Raw genomic sequence first — 21390 nt, forward strand, 5'->3', positions numbered from 1 at the left:
AACGAACGGGGAACAGCCGGATATTGTATTTCAAAATGCCCTCGATTTTTTTTTTCAGCGAATGCGTCGCCCTCCAAGACCCCTACTGCGCCTGGGATAAGGTTCAGGGAAAGTGTAGGTCCCACGGTTCCGGGAAATGGGGCGAGGAGAGCTACTTCTTCCAGAGCATATCGACGGGAGAACACTCAGCGTGTCCCCCGCCCAAGGCGTCAAAAGATACAAGCTCGGCAGGTGGGCTGAGTTCTAATCAACCCAAGTTCAGCCAAGACCACCAGCCCAGCAACAATCAGCCGGACGGGCAGGTTATAAATATTATCCAGGAGAAGACTTTCGAGACTAATGGTAAGGAAAAAATTGTTTATGAGCAGCTCATGGAGGCTTGTTGAGACCTGCGGAGCTTGATGATGAAAATATGGTAGAAATGGTTATTACAGATATCCAAAAAATACTCCATTTACGCATATTTGTTTTAGTTTCATTGAAATAGGACTATTGTGTAATGTTTTTGAGAAGACATTGTAGATAATGATCTTCGATAGCTAATTAATTCTTTTCATTTATTGTTTTGAACCAATCTTGAAAACGGCGAATCAATCTTTTAGCTCACCTCAAAGGCATTTATCTATTGGTGTACAACTTTGCTTCCACATTTTTGCAACTGATGGCTGTAGCAGTGAGTGGAAGTCGAAATAAATAGATCGTAGATATCATACAATAATCTAAGGTATTTGCAAACATAACGCCATCGAAATATTAGTCGATTTGAGTCTGCATCATAAAGTTATTCTCGATTAAACATGTCAGCTTACGAGCCAAATTCTCGTCATTTGCGGGAGGTTTTAATTTTCTGCTTCAAAGAGAAGAAATCTGCGGCTGAGGCTCATCGAAAGCTCTCAAGTATCGATGATGAGGCCGCTATTAGTGAGAGAACGCGCCGAAAGTGGTTTCAACGCTTCAAGAACTGTGATTTTGACGTCGAAGACCTGCATGGCGGTGGAAGAGAGAAGGTTTTCGAAGATGCAGATTTGGAGGCATTAATTGATCAAGACTCGTGTCAAACACAACAAGAATTGGCATGATCATTTGTAGTGATGCTACAAGCCATTTTAAAAAGCCTGAAAGTAATGGGAATGATTCAGAAACAAGTAAATTGGATGCCGTACGCGTTGAAGCAGAGATATGTTGAACAGCCTTTGTTTGCTTGTGAACAGCTGCTTTTAAGGCAAAGATGGAAGGGATTTATGCATCGCATTGTGACTGGAGACCAAAAATGGGTTCATTACGAGAATTCCAAGTGCAAAAAATCATGGGAATATCCCTGCCATGCTTCCACGTCGACGGCCAAACCCAATATTCACGGTTCCAAAGTCATGTTCAGTATGTGGTGGGAGCAGCTCGGCCTAATGTATTATGAGTTGTTAAAATCAACTGAAAAAATCACAGGCAAACGTTGTCGAGGCAAGTAATGCGTTTGAGCCGAGCATTGAGAGACAAACGGCCTCAATACAACGAGAGACATGATGGATTGGTTTTACAGCATGACAATGCCCGACCGCATGTTGCGAAAGTGATCGAGACATACTTGGAAACGTTGAAATGGGAAGTCTTACCCCACCCGTCGTATTTTCCAGACGTTGCTCCCTCGGACTATCACTTGTTCCGATCAATGGCACACGGCCTGGCTAACCAGCACTTCGGTCTTATGAAGAAGTAAAAAATTGGATCGATTCGTGGATCTCTTCACAAGTTTACCAGTTTTTTCAACGCGGGATTCGTACCCTGTCCGAAAAAATGGGAGAAAGTAATGGACAGCGATGGACAATACTTTTAATCATAAATGTATAACCAGTTTTTTACAATAAAGCCTCGAACTTCGGAAAAAACTGTGGAAGCAAAGTTATACGCCTAAGTAGCTCACCTCTAAGACATCTACCTATCTTATAATAAAGTCGTATTATTATTATTTCGGTAGAAACCGATTGAACATGTTGTAGCAAGTTGAAATTATCACTAATGCTAGGATTTTTTTCTTGCTAATCTACCGCAATAGAGCATACCTTATCTTATGTATAACCGCGATTTTAGCGTGAGGAAAATACCCTAATTCGATCAATAAAATCTACGTAATATACACGTTCAGAGAAAATTCATGAATATGGAACTTACTTTTTGATGTTGTCATTTTTTTATGAACTGAATCTAATGAAATCAATATCATTCACAATAACGTATCCATCAATACTTCAATACTTCTTATTCTAAAATATCCTCATCTACCCTTAAAAAAGGTGAAGAATTATCATTATTATTTGTTTGTTCAAGGTCCATCAGTAGCAGCAACAGATGTTGTTTCATATCATTACTCAGTAGAAACGCTCATTTTGGCTGTACTTACCGGATCTCTGTCTGCTCTCATGGTCGGCTTCATAGCTGGCTACTTGTGTGGTAGAAAATGTCACAAAGACGAAGATGACAATCTGCCTTATCCAGATACAGAATACGAATATTACGAGCAGAGGCAGAACATGAACAGGTAACTAAATGTTTCTGATATTCTAACTGTTTCTAAGTTTAATTTGAATCCGACTGTCAAAGGCATATGGTGTATCTCAGAAGATTTTTTAGGTTTCAGTTTTTAGCAAGATACTATTGAAAAATTCAAAACCTCCTATGTCATATTTCGTTCATAATAGGCAAAACCTAATAGATTTTATTTTGCAGAGAGTTCAATCAAGTAAAGTTGACAAGTTTTTACTAGTTATTTCTTTTCTACTCGGCTGAAAAAAACCATGAGCCGTCTCTGTTACCCAAAATAAAATGACTCTTCAAAAGTGAACGACTGTCGTTGCAGAAAATTAAGTTTTTCGTGACCGACATGATTATTTATTTCTTGTTTGCTATTTAAAGTAATATTTCATTCAATTTTATTTATTTGATGTAGTCACGCAAGCAAATCGTATCAACAGATTTCTTTCGGCTACAACAATTAAGACCCTTTTACTTCAGTAGCGGTCTCATAAATTAATTGCTTTTGAAAACCGAAAGATCACTTGGTGGTCGTTTTATAATATGTTCTATAGTTTGGCGAGAATGTTCTCGAGACGAATTACGTATGTGCGCCCTGTTCCAGGGAATTGGTGTTTCGTCCCGAGATCGATGGTGGTCTCTTCAGTTAGGCAATCCAGCGATCTCTATCTAAAAAATTAAAAATACCCTCTCACACCATCGTGGAGAGGTGACTCTGCTGCAAAGCGGGGACCCCTATGAATCCGCCTGGGCCAAAGTAAAGTGTGTCGCGATACCCATAACGCCATCTCTCGAGCAGACAGAGTCGCTACAATAGCATTTAAAGTTTTATTTGGATGTCACTTTCATGTTTATTCTTCATTCAATATGTAGTTCTAACCTGTTTGGTTTTTCGAAGGATCAATTATAGAATCCAGGCAGAGCCAAAGCTGCTGCCCCAAGAGGAAGTTCAATATGCCGAACCCGTGCTTGTTCCCCAGCCACCAAAGATGCATTCGCCCAAGAGCACCCTCAGAAAGGGACCACAGAACAATTCCGAAGCGTTGTTCCAATTCCAACCAGACACAGGTTACAATGGACGTGACAACTTCAGAGGCCGTGACAACTTTGGTACCTTACGTTCCCACCAAGTAAGTAAGTCTTGTTTTTAACTAACCTTTATTGTGTGTTTTAGATAGGTTTTTGTTGGTGTGTTGAAATTTTGTATGTCGGTTTGTTACATCTAGAACTCTGTCTTTATTTAGTTTCTGTTCAGTTTTTAGTTGGAAGAAGTATTTCGTAGCTCTCGAGGATTACTTTATCAGTTTCTGTTCTTATAGGAAACCCTTTTTTTCAGGTTTGGTTCTGAGCCACTTTTGGCTCATTTTTTTTTATTCCGCGTATTAATAATAATAATAATAATTGACTTTATTCCGACAATACAAGATCAATACCGTTCAAACCGTTGTCTAAATATTTTGCCTGTTCGTTCAAATTTCAAACTGAATTTTCGACTATAATAAAGATTCCAATTTTCAGAAAATTCCAAAATTTTGTTTTGTTCTGATAACAAATAATTTCTGTTCTTTATAGACATTATAGTTAGTAAACACTAACATTCGTAAAAATGTGATGTAGACTGATAAAAAGTGGAATATTCCTTCCTCGAGTTCCTATAAATAGTTTATACCTCGCCTCGCCTTCTACAAGAAAAGGCGTTTTTGAGACCTCTCCAAAGATAAGAGTCCTTAATTGTAATTTGTGACTTATCTTCAACACAGCACTACTTTAGAAAACAGTGCCTACTGTTGATTGATTAGTTGCAGAAATTAATGGTTGTACCTTTATATTGGAAAATATCTATCCCCAGCATCTTTCAATATATGGCGCTAACTTTTCAATTAGGTTCTCTGAATTCAGAAAATTAATAGAATGAAAATTATCTCGCACCTTGTGAAAACTAACCAAATACTAATGAGTTTTCCAATAGAGCAGATGTCTCTTTGAATTAAATAATGCATTTTCCCGCAACGAAAGCGCGATGGATGCCCTATATTCAATGGAGATGTGTGGTCTAGCGTTGTCCTGATGAAACACAATTCCTCTCCTATTGGTCAGAGCAGGCCGATCCTCGGCGATTACTTCCTTCAGACGGTCCAATTTTCAACAGTACAGTTCTGCGTTAACAGTTAACAGGAGCAGCTCATAGTAGATAATAGCAGCTGTCAATCCTTACTTGGCAACCCTTTCCGCCGGCTCACTGCGTTTTGACCACGACCGTTTTCGTTTGACGTAGTCGTAATTGATCCATCACCAGTCCCCAACCGCTTCAAAAATGTGCCGATTCTCTTGCGATTCGCAGATGGGAATTCGATCCATGAGTTTTTTTGCGTTAACTCGTGTGGTACCCATACATCGAGCTTCTTCTTGAGACTAGTCTTATGCAAATGGTTCAAAATGATTTTTTGTGCAATCGTTAGCTCTTGGACAATCGAAACAATGCTCACATGACGGTCGGACTCGACAATATCCCTGCTTTTATCGACATTTTTGACAATTGGCCTCCCAGCGCGTGGTGCATCTTTGACAGCGAACTTACCAGAATGGAATCGACTAAACTAAAGTTGCACGTAATTGCTTGTTACGGTACCAGGACCATAAACACTATTTACATTTTCAGCCGCCTGGCTTGCATCTTCGCTTTGAAGCCTGCTCAAACTAAACTGATTCAACTAATCACAAAACTATCAGGAAAGTTTTTGTAGTATGTACGAAATCCTATCTTTCTAACACCATCTAACGCAAGATACAGATAACTAAAGCCATATATTGTAAAAATAATGGATTTCTTTTTACTACACCTAATATCATCTCTATTGGAAAACTTTGACCAGCATTAGTTACATTTGGTTCAAACGGCGTTCATCCCGTTAACACTTTTTCTCTTGTTGTTGCAGGGCGATAATTACAGACGTGGCGACGGCTTCTCAACAACCCGCAGCGTCAAGAAGGTGTACCTCTGAGACAACACGGAGGAGGGTGGACCCAGAAGTCTGGGTAGGACTCGAGCCGGACAACACCCGGCCGGTGGCCACGCCGTGCTGACCCAGCACGGCAGCAGCAGCGCTTCCTCGAGCTCGCCCTCGCCACCCTCCTCCTCGCCGTCTCCCACACACGCCCACACTGCCTCCTACATTTACAGGGCTTAGATCGAGTCGCCACGGTGGGTGAAAACGAAACCCGGCGCTTCCTCGTATACGTGGAAAATTTTGAGAGAGTGTTCACGTTATCTTCCGGTACCTGCGTCATGACAAGACAAGTCACTATTGCGTAACTCACTCCAATCGGTCTGCTTTGCGCTTCTTCAACAAGTTTAAAATTAGATTTAGCGAACTTCTTGAGTTTCGTCGGAACGTTTCAAAACTGGACCAATTCGAAACTGAATTCATTCAATTTCGAAAAGGAGTTCAGTTCGGAACTGAATTGGTCTCGAAACCCAGTGCTGGGATCCCATTATTTTCATTTCGAAAGTAATGGGATCCCATCACGGGGAAAATTATTTACGAATAGAAAATAATGGGATCCCAGCACTGGGTCGTGCCTTCATGAAATGCCACAAAAAAAACATTATTCCACATAATTTATTACCAGTGTCCGTAATATTATTAATTTGGCAACTTCTTCCAAAGAAATCTTCCGTCATTAAATTTATTAAAACCCAAAAATCTTTAATTTAAAAGCTCTCAACCACCCTGACAAAATTTTACATTTTAAAGAACACCTCTGCCCGAAAAAAGTATCTCAGTTCCTTTGTGGTAACTTAGTTATTTTTAAATATATAAGTTGCTAAGTTCCCTTTATTTTTAGGGAGAAAGTAAATACATAGTATTTCAGGTAGCCAAAAGTATTTTCCCACCTTATATTTTAACTGATATATCATAAAAGTTCCACTTCATTTCTAAAGTAACTGAAATAGGGCTTAAGAACATCTTCAGCTTCTTATTTAGGGGAGTAACTAGTTACATACCCAAAGTTACTTCTGATATTGCAAAAAGTAACTTATTTTGTTACTTTTCAAAAATATCTTCTGGAGTTCTGGAGCAAACGATAACCGTATCACAATTTTTGAGTTATTACTATATTTCCCTTGTTTCGACAAGGGAAATGTACTCAATGAAATCAAGTACTTAAGGATACTTTACTTACGAGTGAAGTATTCTTAAAGTACTTGATCGTACACTACATATTTGTGGTTGTAATGTTGTTTCATGAAGGACTTGAAACTTATTGAGGACCTATTAACTGCTATTTACCTCTACTTCATTTCTACTTTCGAGTATAAGCCTCATCCTTGTAGATTTTTCAAGAAAACTAAAAAAGAATAATCGATTAATCTAAAATTTGTTGAAGAAATGTGATAACTCTTTTAGCAAGTCAATTAATGCTTACATATAATTTTGGTGCAAAAAACTACATACATCTCTTACAAAGGAAAAACCACAATTAACTTGAAGTCATTGTGGAATCTAGTCAGCCTTTTCTCAACAATGTTATTACCGTAAAAGAATTATATGACTATATTTAAGTTTTTGTTGGAGTGAGTTAAACATTTGAGACCTTGTGACTAGTGAACATGAATGCGAGGACTTGTAGTGTATAGCTTAGGCAGTGTCTTAGATTCATAGACATAATTCAAATATTTTCATGATTAATAAAGTGCTTCTTATGGATGTGTTAGGTAAGGTGAAATCCGTGAATATAGAATTGTTATCATTTTAGCTACCTTGTGATTAGATGTAAATTTTAATATATAGAATTGTTCCATCTTCGTGTACTTTTAGCTTGAATTTAATTTTTATATGCATATTCTGTTCACGTAAAAATTTCGTTTCATGAATTATCACGAAATTTCTCAAAGGAAGTAGTCACTACAACATGGCAATTTGAAGTGCCAAAGTAGCCTGTAGTGGTACTGAAACTATAACATTCCAGTTGATGATGATCCAAGCATATCCACACTTTCGCACAAAAAATTTGAGAAGTTTGTGATTATAAATTCATTTTGAGTTTATCCTGATAAAATATGTAATTGCTATTCTAAATACAGTTATAGTTATGACCTGAAAGAAAATAAAGTAAATGTAATTGCCATTTAACCATATACAAAAATTATTTTGTTGCGCATTCATAGGTGTTTTCGATAAAATAAACTGATCATAAATGATAAGAAGCTTCTTTAATTATAGGATTTAGAACTGCATATGAGACTGAACTTAAGAATACTCTGTGTCCGATTTAAGTCCAGTTAAGCCTGTATATTTTATTTCTATTCTGTTGTTATGTGTGTTTATATCGGTACAAATCTCATAATTTATATTTTATATGAAGAAACTTATCCTGATCATTTTTGACTGCTATTGATTTGTGAGTTCCCATCGTAAATTTGTAACAAATCAATATGTCAATTATACCTAAGGTGCTTATCTGTATGTCTGTAACACGATCATCTACATCAATATTTTGACATTTTACTTGTTCTCATTTGCGTTATTCTTCCAGTATTGCTCAAATTCGGCTGGCATTAAGTTATATACTGACATTTATTCAACACTAGCACGTAGAATCCTGAAAATATAGAATTCAATAATTGGTAGGATATGGGCTGAAATTTATTCAGAGTTGTATTCAAACTAGATATTTAGTTTAGTTTCCTCAGATACATAAACATCATATCTTACCAATATTCAGAAAACTTAGTGAACTTTTTCAACTTATCCATTTGCGCTAAATGATAAAACATATTCAAATGAGTTAGAGAATTTTGAGCTTTATAGCCATGATCTTCAGAGGTTTCTAGATAGCAATTCTACACTGGATTGTTTGAGTCACACTCGAACTAAACCAGCCAGAATTGGAGGAAATAAACCTCCTTCCCCATATATCCAGCTTATCTGGATGAGGACAACCAATTTGAGAAACCTAGTGTCCAGTTATAAAATAAGAACATCAGGAGAAAACCCGATTGGACCATGACTATAACTCTATAAATTTTCTAAAGCTGTTGAACAATTTGGCCGTGAAAGCCTTCAGCATTATAAAACATATTGTTGCATACGTGTATGTATAAAATTTTCTATGAATTTAATTCTCATGCAGTGAAAGCATTTTGAGATATTCAAAAACAATAACTGAAAACAATTATTACTATGATATTTTCAAAAATGTGTATAAAATTGTAGATAGATTTTTAATAACAGATATAAAATATGAAATAGTATTAGTTACTAGTCATGTTAAACATTTAATAACATTTGGCACTTGAAAATTTTATGAATTAATGGTATTAGCTATTTTTGTTCAGATTTTATCATGTGAGATATCTTTTATATTGTCTCATATCGTCATCTAATGGAGGAGCGAATGTTAGCATGCTATAAAATATGCATCTCAATGATGTTTCGAGATTTTCATATCGTATAATGTAGAATACAAAGTGATTCATTTTTCTTTGTGAAAATCTCGAAATTTTATTTTTGATCTGATGGATTTGCTTTAATTGAAAATTTCTTGTGCATCCTCCAAGTACAGACGCATTTGCAATAATCAATGATTATGGCAGAGGATTCTGCCAAGTTTTGGGATATCACAAAGTATATTAAAGTCTTGAAATGTAGATTTTAGAAATATTCGCAAATTGTATGTCTGCAGATTTTTACCGATTCCAGTTCCATGGTGGTACTTACAAACAAAAAAGCTAAAAATATATTTCAATTAATATTTACTACTCTAATTATTATTTTATAGAAGACAGAAATTTAATTTTCTTTTTCATTCATACCAACAGAAAATATTGCATTTATCAGGATTTCCTCTTAGTCTTCCATAATAATCATGAATTATAAAATCAGCATAAATAAATGTTTGTTCTTACCACCTCAAAACTATCTGGATGTTCGCCTAATGAAGCCTTTAGCTTATCTTATATTTAAAACATCGTTGCATCAGTATATGATGAATAGTACATAGTGTATATTCTAACATTCCTTAATCGAATATAAAAACGTTAAAATGCATTACATATAAATTTAAGAAGTGATTTAGATACTTTGTAATAAATATGAGAGTTTTTATAGACATTATTTGAATAGGATCTCAGAATGATATTATACCAAGTCGAGAAACTCAACTCAAACTGAGAGGACTTTTGTTTTTCTACCATGTAATCAAATGAATTTATGGATATTAAAAAATGATGATATCCTAGGGTTTACAGAAAAGTTTATTTCTTCTATAATTCTTATAATGTGGAATTGTGAAAATGTCCATTTCTTAAAACAGATTTTGATCAATACACTTCATTTTGGAAAGAATCTTCTTTTATGATCAATTCATTGTGATTGAAGTTGTTTATTTCGAATAAACTTTGTATATAATATGCCTTTATGGATATAGAATATTTATGAAATAGTAAACAATAGCCAACTGTTTGTCCAGAAAAATTCAGATTTACTTTTAAGTGATACTTTGAGAAAACGGTATATTTTAAGAGAATATCACTGTATATCTGATTGTTATTTTGATACTCTATATTCTGGACAAAATGTATAAATATGCATTTATTAATTTTAGATTCATAATGTATTCTTTGAATAGAAATAAAATATAGAAATTTTTAATCTGAGTAGTTTGATTAATATTCTGCTGGTCAACCCTTAACTGACAATGTAAAAAAAATCCCCGAAATTAGTCGATAATACTTTAAATATAATAACAAAAATAATAAAAAAAAAATATAATAACATGTAAATTAAAATACAAGTTATTCGTTAGAATTCAATGTATCTCCTGTAAAGTATGCCCCTCCCGAAATAATGCAATTATGCCAACGACTAATCCAATCATCAAAACATTTTCTGAATGCTTTTTCAGGAATTGAATCCAGTACTTTCCGCGTGATATCTTTTATATCATCTAATGAGTCGAATCTAGTGCTTCGAAGAGGTGATTTGAGTTTTGGAAATAGAAAAAAGTCGACCGGAGCCATATCTGGAGAATATGGTGGCTGTTCAATAAGATTTGTGGAGTTATAGAACAGAAATTCATTTGCAATTTCAGCTGTATGAGATGGTAAGTTATTATTATGGTGCAATATCCATGAGTTAGCTTCCCACAAATCTGGTCTTTTCCGTCGAATTTGCTCTCTCAAACGCTGCATAACGCTTAGATAATATTCGGCACTTACTAACTCACCTTCAGGCAAGAATTCTGAATGCACAACTCCGTGATAATCGAAAAAGACTGTCAACATTGCCTTCAGTTTTGATCTACTTGGACAACCTTTTTTTGTTTTTTTGGGAGCTCGTTGACTGGTGTGAAAGTCGAACTCGTAAATCCAAATCTCATCGCCAGCTATAATGCGTTTAATGAATGAAGAGTCGGAATTAACTCGATCTATCATGTCTTCAGCAACCTTCAAACGGTTGAGTTTTTGAAGAAAATCTAAGATTTTCGGCACTAGTCGAGCAGTTACATGTTTCATGCCTAAACACTCATTTAAAATGGTTCGAACTGATTCATGAGACACCAACATTTCAGCAGCTATCTCTCTGAGACTTAAACGACTATTTTCAGTCACCAATTCTTTCACTTTAGCGATGTTAAGTTCATTTGTAGAGGTTGATGGCCGACCAGAACGAGGCATATCTTCCACTACATCTCGTCCGCTCTTCAATACATATACACTCATATACACGCGTTTTAGATAAAGTTGATTCACCGTAAGCCTTACGTAACATTTTCAACGCTTCGGCACATGAAATTCCATTTTTAATGCAAAATTTAAGACATATCCGTTGTTCAATATTCTTATCCATTGTAGTGAAAATCGCAAAATACAGTTTAAAAACCTTAGAACATTAATAATCTATCTATCTATCTATATTCTAAGTTAAAAACAAATTGGAAACATGTAAACAAACCAACAACCAAACTAAATGACAGACCTAACCTAACAAACATGACATTAACAAACATATAAATTCAATTTTCGGTCCTTTTTGGGACGAATGCAGTTAATAATCAATATATTGAATTTCGTAACAGTAAAAGATAATTCTAACACTTATTAAACTCATGGTAACAATAAATAATAATATCCATCTTGTATGTTTTGGTTGTGATATATTAGTTTTCTGTGGTTGTGACTTTGGATTTCATGGAACGTATTTTTTCAACTCTGATGTCAGATATTCTGTTCCAGAATAAGTTCATAACCTAAATTCAGTTTGTGTTTATTAAATCCCGTTTTTTATTGAGTTATTGAGTTCGAAGTTCAGTGAAATAATTAGGGTAGACTGAACTCAATTGTTATAAAATGCCGACTGTAATTTTACTGGACGTTTCCTTGTCAATGACTAAGCCTATAGAAACTATTGATAAATTAGAAACTTCACCGAAACAGTTAGCAATACTTGGAATAAATGCTTTCTTAGACCAGATGTGCTTAAGTACGAAATTGGAATTCATTTCTTTGGTAAGAAGTATTTTCAGAGATCCTTGAAATACAAATGAAAGAAATTCAAGTAACCTCAATTTTCTGCATTTCATTACATTTCAGAATAAATCTTTCAAATTTTTAGATTATATGCTGCCAATTAATTTGTTGTTTGTATATATATATATATATTCATTCAATATAGTTTTTTCTATCATTTTTTTTGCTTCAAATATTGCTTCTATGTTTTTCAATGCGCATTTGTTGTAGGCCATTTCATAAAAAAAAACATAGTTTATGACAGCAGTCATAGAAATGCATGTATAACCTTAAAATATTAGCATTCTACGGTTACTTGTCAGTCAATGCCTGTTCAACGTGCTTTTTAAGCGGTATAGTGATTAGCGAATTCAAATTTTACTGTTCTTCGGGAATGTTGTGAAGATTTAGTTACATTTGGTGTAATAATTTTTCATGTGATTTTAAAAAGTGATAATTTTCAACTGTTTATTTTATAATATGATAAAATTCTTCTAATCATGGGGGAAGCCAGACGATCTCAAAAATTATGTACAACTGTAGCTGTCAGATACCGCTTTATATGGAAACCAATTGGAAATGGAGAAAAAGAACTTCAATTCTTACCCCATAAAGTGCGCAAGCTGAAGCATATCCCACCTGTACCAGTTGAACCTGAAGAATTGAAACCAGAAGATGTGGAGTACTTGGATGATGTAGAATATTTGAGAAGCCTTGATCCTAAGGAGTGGAAACATCAAGATCATTACAAAGTATTGGGGATACCAACATTAAGAATAAAAGCTACTGATGAAATAATTAGAATTGCATATCGCAAAAAGGTACTTAAACATCATCCAGACAAACGGAAAGCTAAAGGAGAAGAAATCAAAAGTGATGATGATTATTTTACATGCATAACTATGGCTAATGAAACGTTGGGTAACGCTTTGAAAAGAAGGTCTTACGATTCTGTGGATCCAGAGTTTGATAATAATATACCACTTCCTAGCGAAATCAAAAATAATTTTTTTGAAGTGGGCTCTTATTATTTCGAATTGAATTCAAGGTGGTCTGAGAAACGAAATGTTCCAAAGTTGGGTGGACCTGATTCTACTAGAGAAGAAGTTGAAAAGTTTTATAATTTCTGGTACAATTTCAAATCATGGAGGGAATTCTCTTATGAAGACGAAGAAGATAAGGAGAAATGTACAGATCGTGATGAGAGAAGATATGTAGATAAATTAAATAAAGCAGAACGTTTGAGAAAAAAAAAAGAAGAAATGGCGAGAATTAGGGCATTAGTAGATTTAGCATACAATAATGATCCAAGAATAGGCAAATTTAAACAAGAGGATAAAGATAGGAAACTTGCTGCTAAGCGAGCCAAACAAACTGCTGCTCAAATTAAAAAAGATGAAGCTGAAAGAGCTTTAAAGGAAGCACTATTAGCAAAAGAAAAGGCAGATGCCGCTGAAAGAGCAAGAATCGAAACAAAAAGACAAGAACGTGAAATTCAAAAAAAAGCTTTAAAGAAGGAACGCAAAGCTTTACGAGATATATGTAAAGCTAATAATTATTATGCTGATAATCCTGACCAGAATTTAACACACATAACAGCATTAGAATCAATTTGTGAAAATATGAATGTAAATGAATTAGAGCAATTGAACAAGGAAATTAAAAACAAAGGTAAAAGTGCTTTCTTGAAAGCAATAACCAAAGTAAATAATATGATTGAAAAAGAAAGAAAAGCCGTCCTTGAAGCAAGTAAGCCAAAATCAGCTGAAAATAAAAACTCCAACAGTACACAGGTGATGCCAGAATGGAATGAAGAAAATATGCAGCTTTTAGTAAAAACAGTTACTATGTTCCCCCCTGGCACTAATCAAAGATGGGAAGTGGTGGCTAATTTTATCAATCAGCATGGCAAATTCAATAAGAATACTAGTAAGTTCACGGCTAAAATGGTTTTAGCTAAAGCGAAAGAGCTTCAGAACACAGATTTTTCCAAAAATAATTTGAAAGCAGAAGCTAATAAACAAGCATTTGATAACTTCAAAAAGAACAAAAACAAAAAGAACGTTTTACAGGTGAACGAAAATGGTATATCGAAAAAAATGGAAGAAATGAAGATTGATGATAAAAATTCTAAACCAGTGGAACAAAAGAATAATAAGGTAGAATCCACACCTTGGACTACTGAGGAACAGCTTCTTTTAGAACAAGCATTGAAGACCTATCCTGCTGCTACCGCAGAACGTTGGGATCGAGTAGCTGAGTGCATACCTAATAGAACTAAAAAAGAGTGTATAAAGAGGTACAAGGAGTTGGTGGAAACTGTTAAGGCTAAAAAAGCTGCTCAGGCAGCTGTTAACTCAGTGAAATGACAATCGGTTTAAAACTATTTATTTGATTCTAAATAGACATTGTTCAATATAAATATTTGACCACTATATATTTTTTATTTAAAATCCTACCCTTTTTTCTCAAATTGATTTTTTTTTTATTAATGTACTTGAAACAAAATGAATTTTTTCATATTGCATTTGTTTGATACTATTTTTTATGGTTGATATGATTATAAAAATAAGCTATAATTGTTTATTGAAACAGTATATCAGTAACTGGAGTCAAGTATGGGTATTAATTTTCATACATATAATTAGCATTCCAAACTTTCGTTTGTAATAGGAATTTTTTTCCATGAAAACCTGTCTGTTAAAGTTTCGTTACCGAACCACAGAGCGTTAAAGTTTCAAGATTTTTCTGGTTTTTTCTTCATAGCTCTATCAGTTTTTAGATGTTGAGATTAAGTTTGAAATACAGGTTCGTTAGATTTCTAAATGTTTTTCAAGGAAACTTGTATTTAAGATCACAAACTAAATACGTAAGTTTTGTTCTTATTGTGTTAGTAGGTTCCTAACTTCTAATGAAAATTTTAATTAAATGTAGGTGATTACAAAAAATTATTTAACCTTTTTCTCGATAACGATCGTTAGTGCTTAAAAATTACAAGGTACAAAATATAGAATTCATTTCCTGTTAAAATCCATGTGCCGTGCTACAAAAAATTTATGAGGCAGAAAGGGCTTGATCCCTGAAAAAATATCTCCCTGCATCTTATTACAATTATTCCACATACTGGATGTAAACCCTAAAACTTAACATACATTTCAAATTCGATCTTAATGTCTCAAAAGCTAAAAGGGCTATGAAGAAAATTTTTTTTAAATTTTAACATTCTGTACTTCGGTAACGAGTCGTGTTTATTGAAAAAAAAATCTTATTTTCACCTGAAAAATACTCCCCTGAAATCTAGATACCGAATTGTGAACCAATCTTTATAGTCAAACAAATCATTGTTGATAATTGTTTACTATGAAAAACATTTCCAAAATATTCACAATTGTATACATATGTGAATATACAAAATTTTTTTTTTAAATCATACATATTTGTTAAAGAAGTAAATTCTTGGAAAACCTGAGTGCAAAAATATATTTGTATCATACTTCTTCACAGATGTGTTTCTCTTCTTTATATGAAGAAAAGTGCCCATTCACCCGAGATTATAATTCTATCAGGGCAGCTCTACAAAATATTGATGACTATGATAAGACTTGTATTGAAACAGCTTTACATGGTGTAAATCGTATAATACTGGGGGAGTGGGGAAATAATACGGCATGCGAAGTAAGTAAATTTTATATTTTCACTGATATTGTCTCAAAAAACTATGAAATCTCTTGACATTGTTCTGTTCCCTTATTATTTGTTAAGTTTTTGATGCACCTATTCCAGATTTTATTAAAAAAAAAGTTAATCTTATTGATTAGCATAAGTTAATTTCCTGTTTGTTTAACTCTCAAATATGATTATACAGTCTTCTCCAGGCTTAGTTCAAATAAATAATTTTGAGTGGTTTATTATTACATATCCATATCTAACAGACCAATTGGAAAGCCCCGGTCTACCATAGTAAAACAAATTTTTTGGGCAAAATTCGATTTTATTATTCAACATGCCTTCGAGGGCGATACAGCGTTTATAGCCATAGACAAACTAATCTAGTTTATCTATGATTATAGCGATCTTCCAACTTTTCGATACCATTTTTGTAATACGATTTGCCTTTCGCTCAAAAATAGGCCTCAGGTTCGGCGATTACTCATTCATTGGCGCTGAATTTCTTTCCAGCGAGCATTCTTCTGAAGTCTGAAAACAGGAAAAAGTCGCTGGGGGCCAGATCTGGCGAATGCGGTGGATGCAGAAACAATTCGAAGCCCAGTTCATGCAAGTTTACTACTGTTTTCATTGGTTTGTGACACGGCGCATTGTATTGATGAAACAGCACTTTTTTTTTTCTTCAAATGGGGCCGTTTTTTAACGATTTCATCCTTTCCACGATCCAATAGCGCTATATAATAATCGCTGTTGATGGTCTGGCCCTTTTGGAGGTAATCAATGAATATTATACCTTGCGCATCCTAGAATACTGATGCCATATAACCTTGCCAGCTGGCTTTTGTTTTTCCTCGCTTTGGAATCGGTTCATCGTGTGCAGTCCACTCAGCTGACAGTTGATTGGACTCCGGAGTGAAATGAGTGATCCTTGTTTCATCCATTGTCACATATCGACGTAAAAATTCAGGTTTATTGCACTTAAACAGCTTCAAACACCGCTCAGAATCATTAACACGTTGTTGTTTTTTATCGATTGTGAGCTCGCGCGGCACCCATTTTGCATACAGCTTTCTCATGTACAAATATTCGTGAATGATATCATGTACATATTCAGGTAATATCTTCACAATGTCTGCTATCTCGATCAACTTCAGTTTACGGTCATACAAAATTATTTTGTGAACTTTTTGATTTTTTCGTCGGTGACAATCTCTTTTGGGCGTCCACTGCGTTCGCCGTCTTCGGTGCTCTTTTCACCACGTTTAAACTTCGCATACCAATCAATGATGGTTGATTTTCCTGGTGCAGACCCCGGAAACTCTTCATCAAGCTAAGATTTTGCTTCAACTGTATTTTTTCCCTTCAAAAAGCAATATTTTATCAGAACACGAAAGTATTATTTTTCCATCTTTTTTCAAATAACAAAAGTAGCTACACTCACAACGCAATATCCCACAAACTGATGGTCGGACTGCTATCAAATTTTGACACGTATCGTTTGAAGGTTGTACTAAATAGAAATCATATGGATTTAATAGTAGCACCGCCATCTGTGCATCAGACCGGGGACTTTTCAATTGGCCTTATATTGACGAGTCATTGAAATTTTAAGTTCCAAATGATAGAGTGCCTCAATTGTTTATCGAATTTCAGATTGTGTTGGTTACCGACTCTAGTATAGGTATCGGACCAACTTCTCTAAAAGGGTCTTTGGCTACTCTACATCAAAGAACTACGAAAAATCCATTTCCAGTTCCTTTCAATTTCCCTGCTAGACTACATATTGTTTGCATCACACCACCAGATGATCCTTGTTTTGTGAGAGGTGAGTTTCACCCTTAATTCAAAAAATTCACTGTGATCATTGTATCTATGTAGTACTTTTTGACGTAGGCCACGTCTTTAGAAATATTACATGGCTATAATGGTTTAAACTAAAGATCATGTCTTGAAAACCGTTCGTGATAATTGTACGATTAATTTTTTATTGAATTCCCGAAAAGTTTTTATCCCTACTACTAATTTAAGGATCACTTTACTGATGGTCCGAAAGACACTGCAATTTTTAAAAAATGTCTCAAATTCCCTTTTATCAAATGGCATGCTCTGAATTATTTTTGCTTGTCGAATAACCTAGACTAGAGAGTAGTTTCCATTTATTGTTGAGATATGTGTTGCGGCTAAAATGAATATGTTTTTTCAAATGATTCCGTGTTTTGTACTGGGGCTGGCAGTATACAATTTCAGAGAGATAAGATTATGCAACTCTACATAATACCTACTAGTAATATGAATTAAAGATAAGCCAAATCAAAGAAATCATCAAAATATTTGGAAACATTCATTTTGACAAAATGAAATGGAGACCACGTAAAAAAACAGGAACAGTCTGTATTCTCTTAAGGAGTTCGAAATGACTACATATCTTCAGCTGAAAAAGTCTCATTGATATTTATCGCTCATATGATATCCTCAGATTTTTGCAAACTTTGTTCAAATCGAACTGCGTCCCATTTCAATCATATTGAAAAAGTTTGCAGAGATGAGTCTTTATCAGCTGAATATATGCAGTCATATCAACCCCTTAAGAGAATTTAGTCTATGTTCTTGTTTTTTCATTAAACGTAAAAAACGTTCATTTTATTATTATTACACTGCATATGAATGATATTGAAAATTTAGGATGATATTAAACTTCTAAAGATTGATTTATTTGCAAATATTCTCCAAGTACATAATTTCATGTGTTTTTCATTTTTTAGCCAAACCACTTTATCAAAAATTGATTGATTTAGCTGGATATGAGAGTTCTTTATCTGTTCCTGACCAATTAGGCGAAGGAGGCGTTACGTCGTTGTTCCAAAGACTTGCTGAGAAGATTTATACACCATTCAACGGTACACTAAAATGTGGAAATTTGAAATCTAAGATTATGCTTTATCCTGCTCCTTCTGTAAGTAGCATAACACTATTTTTTGTCCATTTTATTCTCCAATCCATTTGAAACATTTTTTTTTTTTTTTTTTTTTTATTAACTGTTTATTGCATATTTACAATCTGAATTGTTTTTCAAGCATTCCACCCAAGTCGCCAATATTCCTTGCGAAAATTATAAGATATCGGACACCATAGAAGTTCTTGGTTTTATTCCTGTTCCTGACATCGGTTCTCCAATGGCAGTCAGTCGACATCTAATCCTTCATGCTATTGATGCCAAAAATCCTATGGCCATGGAGACAGAAATAGATTTGACTATTGATGATGATATGGTAGAAGAAGGAAGGACACCTTCTTTTTGTGTCCTCTTGCATGGAGCCTTGAAGGTTGAAAATATGGCTGCGCTAGTTGCTCTACAATCTAGTTGTAAATTGTTATTTTTACATTCTTTATGACCCAATAAATTTTTCTGACCCTTCTTAACTCAACTGAAATCTAACTATGGTTCAAAGAACTTTGTGATCTCTTTATTCCTGAAATTTCAAGTAGAATTTTGATCTCAGAAAAGTAAAATATCAGGTGTGTGAATAAGTCTTTCCCGTTTTTTGTAAGAGATGGAGCCACCAATACTGTGCGAGTATTTGATGGTTACATATGTCATAATCAAAGCTTATTCATCTGTCAACAATTCCACACTAACACATTAGTTGAAATTTTTTCGCATCATAAATTTTTGAAATCGTGAAAATGTCGAAATTTGAGCCGAGTCGACGTCATTTGCGGGAAGTTTCACTTTATTGGTTCAATTTGAAGAAATCTGCTGCCGAGGCGCATCGGTTGCTTCAGGAAGCTTATGGAGAAGGTTGTGTCGATGATTCAAGTGTTCGCGGATGGTTTCGACGCTTCAAAAGTGGCGATTTCGACGTGGAAGACAAGGAGCGTTCCGGGCGGCCGCAAATCTTTGAAGATCAAGAATTGGAGACTTTGCTTGATGAAGATTCGTGTCAAACGCAAGAAGAACTTGCTGAAGCATTGGGAGTTGACCGAACAACCATTTCCAAGCGTTTGAAAGCCATGGGAATGATCCAAAAGCAAGGAAATTGGGTGCCGTACGAACTGAAGCTGAGAGACGTCGAACGGCGTTTTTTCACTTGCGAACAGCTGCTTCAGCGACATAAAAGAAAGGGTTTTCTGCATCGTATCGTGACTGGCGATGAAAAGTGGATCCGTTACGATAATCCGAAGCGAAGAAAATCATGGGGACTACCCGGCCATACATCATCATCGACGGCCAAGCCAAATATTCATGGCGCCAAGCTCATGCTCTGTATATGGTGGGACCAGCTAGGTGTGGTTTACTATGAGCTTCTGAAACCGAATGAAAGGATCACAGGCGAGGTCTATCGACGACAATTGATGCGTTTGAGCCGCGCACTGCGAGAAAAACGGTCACAATACTCCGACAGGCACGACAAAGTTATTTTGCAACATGACAATGCTCGCCCACATGTTGCACAGCCGGTGAAAACATACTTAGAAATGCTCAAATGGAAAGTCCTACCCCACCCGGCGTATAGTCCAGACATTGCTCCGTCTGATTACCATCTCTTCAGATCGATGACGCATGGCCTGGCTGACCAGCACTTCCATTCCTAGGAGGAAGCCAAAAAATGGGTGGATGACTGGATAGAGGCCAAACCGGTCGAATTTTTTCGCAACAAGATTCGTATGTTGCCAGAAAGATGGGGAAAAGTTGTAGCTAGCGATGGCCAATACTTTCAATAATTCATTTGTAACCATTTTTTCACAATAAAGGCTCAAAATTTGAAAAAAAACGGGAAAGACTTATTCACACATCATGAGTAGAAAATGATACAGATTTTTGGAAAGTAAAATATTGTTTATATTTGTGATTGTGATTTTCTGATCTTTTGAATGCTTATTTTAGGTCCTCATTGGTTTGGATTTATATACTCATGGGCAGATACCAAGAAGAAGTCTAATCTTATGTTAACTCTACTACCTGGACCATATTCGGTTCCTTGGTTGGGCGATCTCAAGAATTTAGGATGTGCTGAGCAATTTGATCAATGTGGTTCTTTCCCTATAAAACCGGCAGAAAAAAGAAGCTATTCACAAAATGGCGTAGTGTGGATAAGACCGTCAGGTTTACAATCCGATATTCAGAAAATTCTCAGACATGCTAGGAAATTACCTGAGAAAACCCAGCAATTCTACAAGGTACGTGTTAATATATATGTTTTCGTTATAGATTTAACTGGATATTTTTTCAGGAATTGAACAGACTGAGGAAAGCTGCAATATCTCTTGGCTTTTTGGAATTACTTCTCGCCTTAGCCACTATATTCGAGCAAGAATGTTTGTCCCTACCCGGTAATGTGCATCCAGATTGTGCTGTGCAACTACATCATGCTGCTAATGTTTTAAAACAAACTCAAAGTCAAGACATCAAATTTGTGATCACTCCATATGTAGCCAACTATAATGTATGATAAGATAAGCAAACTGTTTCTATTTTTATATAATTGTTCTCTTATACTGTAAATGTCTCGATTTGTAATGATTTATTTTAGATAGTAATTTTATAACATAATTGTTCTTTTATAAGATGAAGGCTGTTGATTAAAATTTATTCTTTACTACTTTGACTGTAGTCACAGTTTTGAAGATTTGATATTATTTTTAAAATTTTATGATCTATTTTGAAACATATATCACATGTCATGAAT

The 21390-nt window shown here is 34.9% G+C and overlaps 3 protein-coding genes across 8 annotated transcripts in view; all 3 read left to right on the forward strand.

Annotated features, from left to right (window-relative positions):
* Positions 1-10181, forward strand: part of LOC123688802 (semaphorin-1A) — a 464359-nt gene extending 454178 nt beyond the window's left edge. For 4 of the 6 annotated variants that reach the window (XM_045627467.1, XM_045627468.1, XM_045627470.1 and 1 more), the window contains 5 exons: positions 59-342; positions 2323-2533; positions 3425-3656; positions 5463-5521; positions 5656-10181. In XM_045627467.1, coding sequence (XP_045483423.1) covers positions 59-342; positions 2323-2533; positions 3425-3656; positions 5463-5521; positions 5656-5839 — 970 coding nt within the window. In that variant the 3' untranslated portion in view covers positions 5840-10181. Of the gene's footprint in view, positions 1-58; positions 343-2322; positions 2534-3424; positions 3661-5462 lie in introns of all 6 variants that reach the window. The other 2 variants (XM_045627472.1, XM_045627471.1) reach the window with 2 other exon arrangements.
* Positions 10182-11757: 1576 nt separating this feature from the next.
* On the forward strand, positions 11758-21303 carry LOC123688807 (integrator complex subunit 14). The gene is made up of 7 exons (XM_045627479.1): positions 11758-12037; positions 15542-15712; positions 17357-17528; positions 18466-18656; positions 18778-19066; positions 20589-20881; positions 20935-21303. The coding sequence occupies exons 1-7, from the start codon at positions 11879-11881 to the stop codon at positions 21151-21153; spliced, it is 1494 nt and encodes a 497-aa protein (XP_045483435.1). The 5' UTR covers positions 11758-11878; the 3' UTR covers positions 21154-21303.
* On the forward strand, positions 12326-14472 carry LOC123688803 (dnaJ homolog subfamily C member 2). The gene has a single exon (XM_045627473.1). It carries the CDS (start codon positions 12538-12540, stop codon positions 14404-14406), a length of 1869 nt encoding a protein of 622 aa, XP_045483429.1. The 5' UTR covers positions 12326-12537; the 3' UTR covers positions 14407-14472.
* Positions 21304-21390: the final 87 nt, after the last annotated feature.

Source organism: Harmonia axyridis, chromosome 1, assembly GCF_914767665.1.
Source record: "Harmonia axyridis chromosome 1, icHarAxyr1.1, whole genome shotgun sequence".
Lineage (NCBI taxonomy): Eukaryota > Metazoa > Arthropoda > Insecta > Coleoptera > Coccinellidae > Harmonia > Harmonia axyridis.

What these genes read in the sequence shown, in the direction of transcription:
- LOC123688807 (XM_045627479.1), top strand. Translation starts at nt 11,879, where the DNA reads ATGCCGACTGTAATTTTACTGGACGTTTCCTTGTCAATGACTAAGCCT. An exon ending in AATTGGAATTCATTTCTTTG is followed by an intron (nt 12,038 to 15,541) that starts GTAAGAAGTATT and finishes ACTTCTTCACAG; the next exon opens with ATGTGTTTCTCTTCTTTATA. An exon ending in TGATCCTTGTTTTGTGAGAG is followed by an intron (nt 17,529 to 18,465) that starts GTGAGTTTCACC and finishes TTCATTTTTTAG; the next exon opens with CCAAACCACTTTATCAAAAA.
- LOC123688803 (XM_045627473.1), top strand. Translation starts at nt 12,538, where the DNA reads ATGGGGGAAGCCAGACGATCTCAAAAATTATGTACAACTGTAGCTGTC.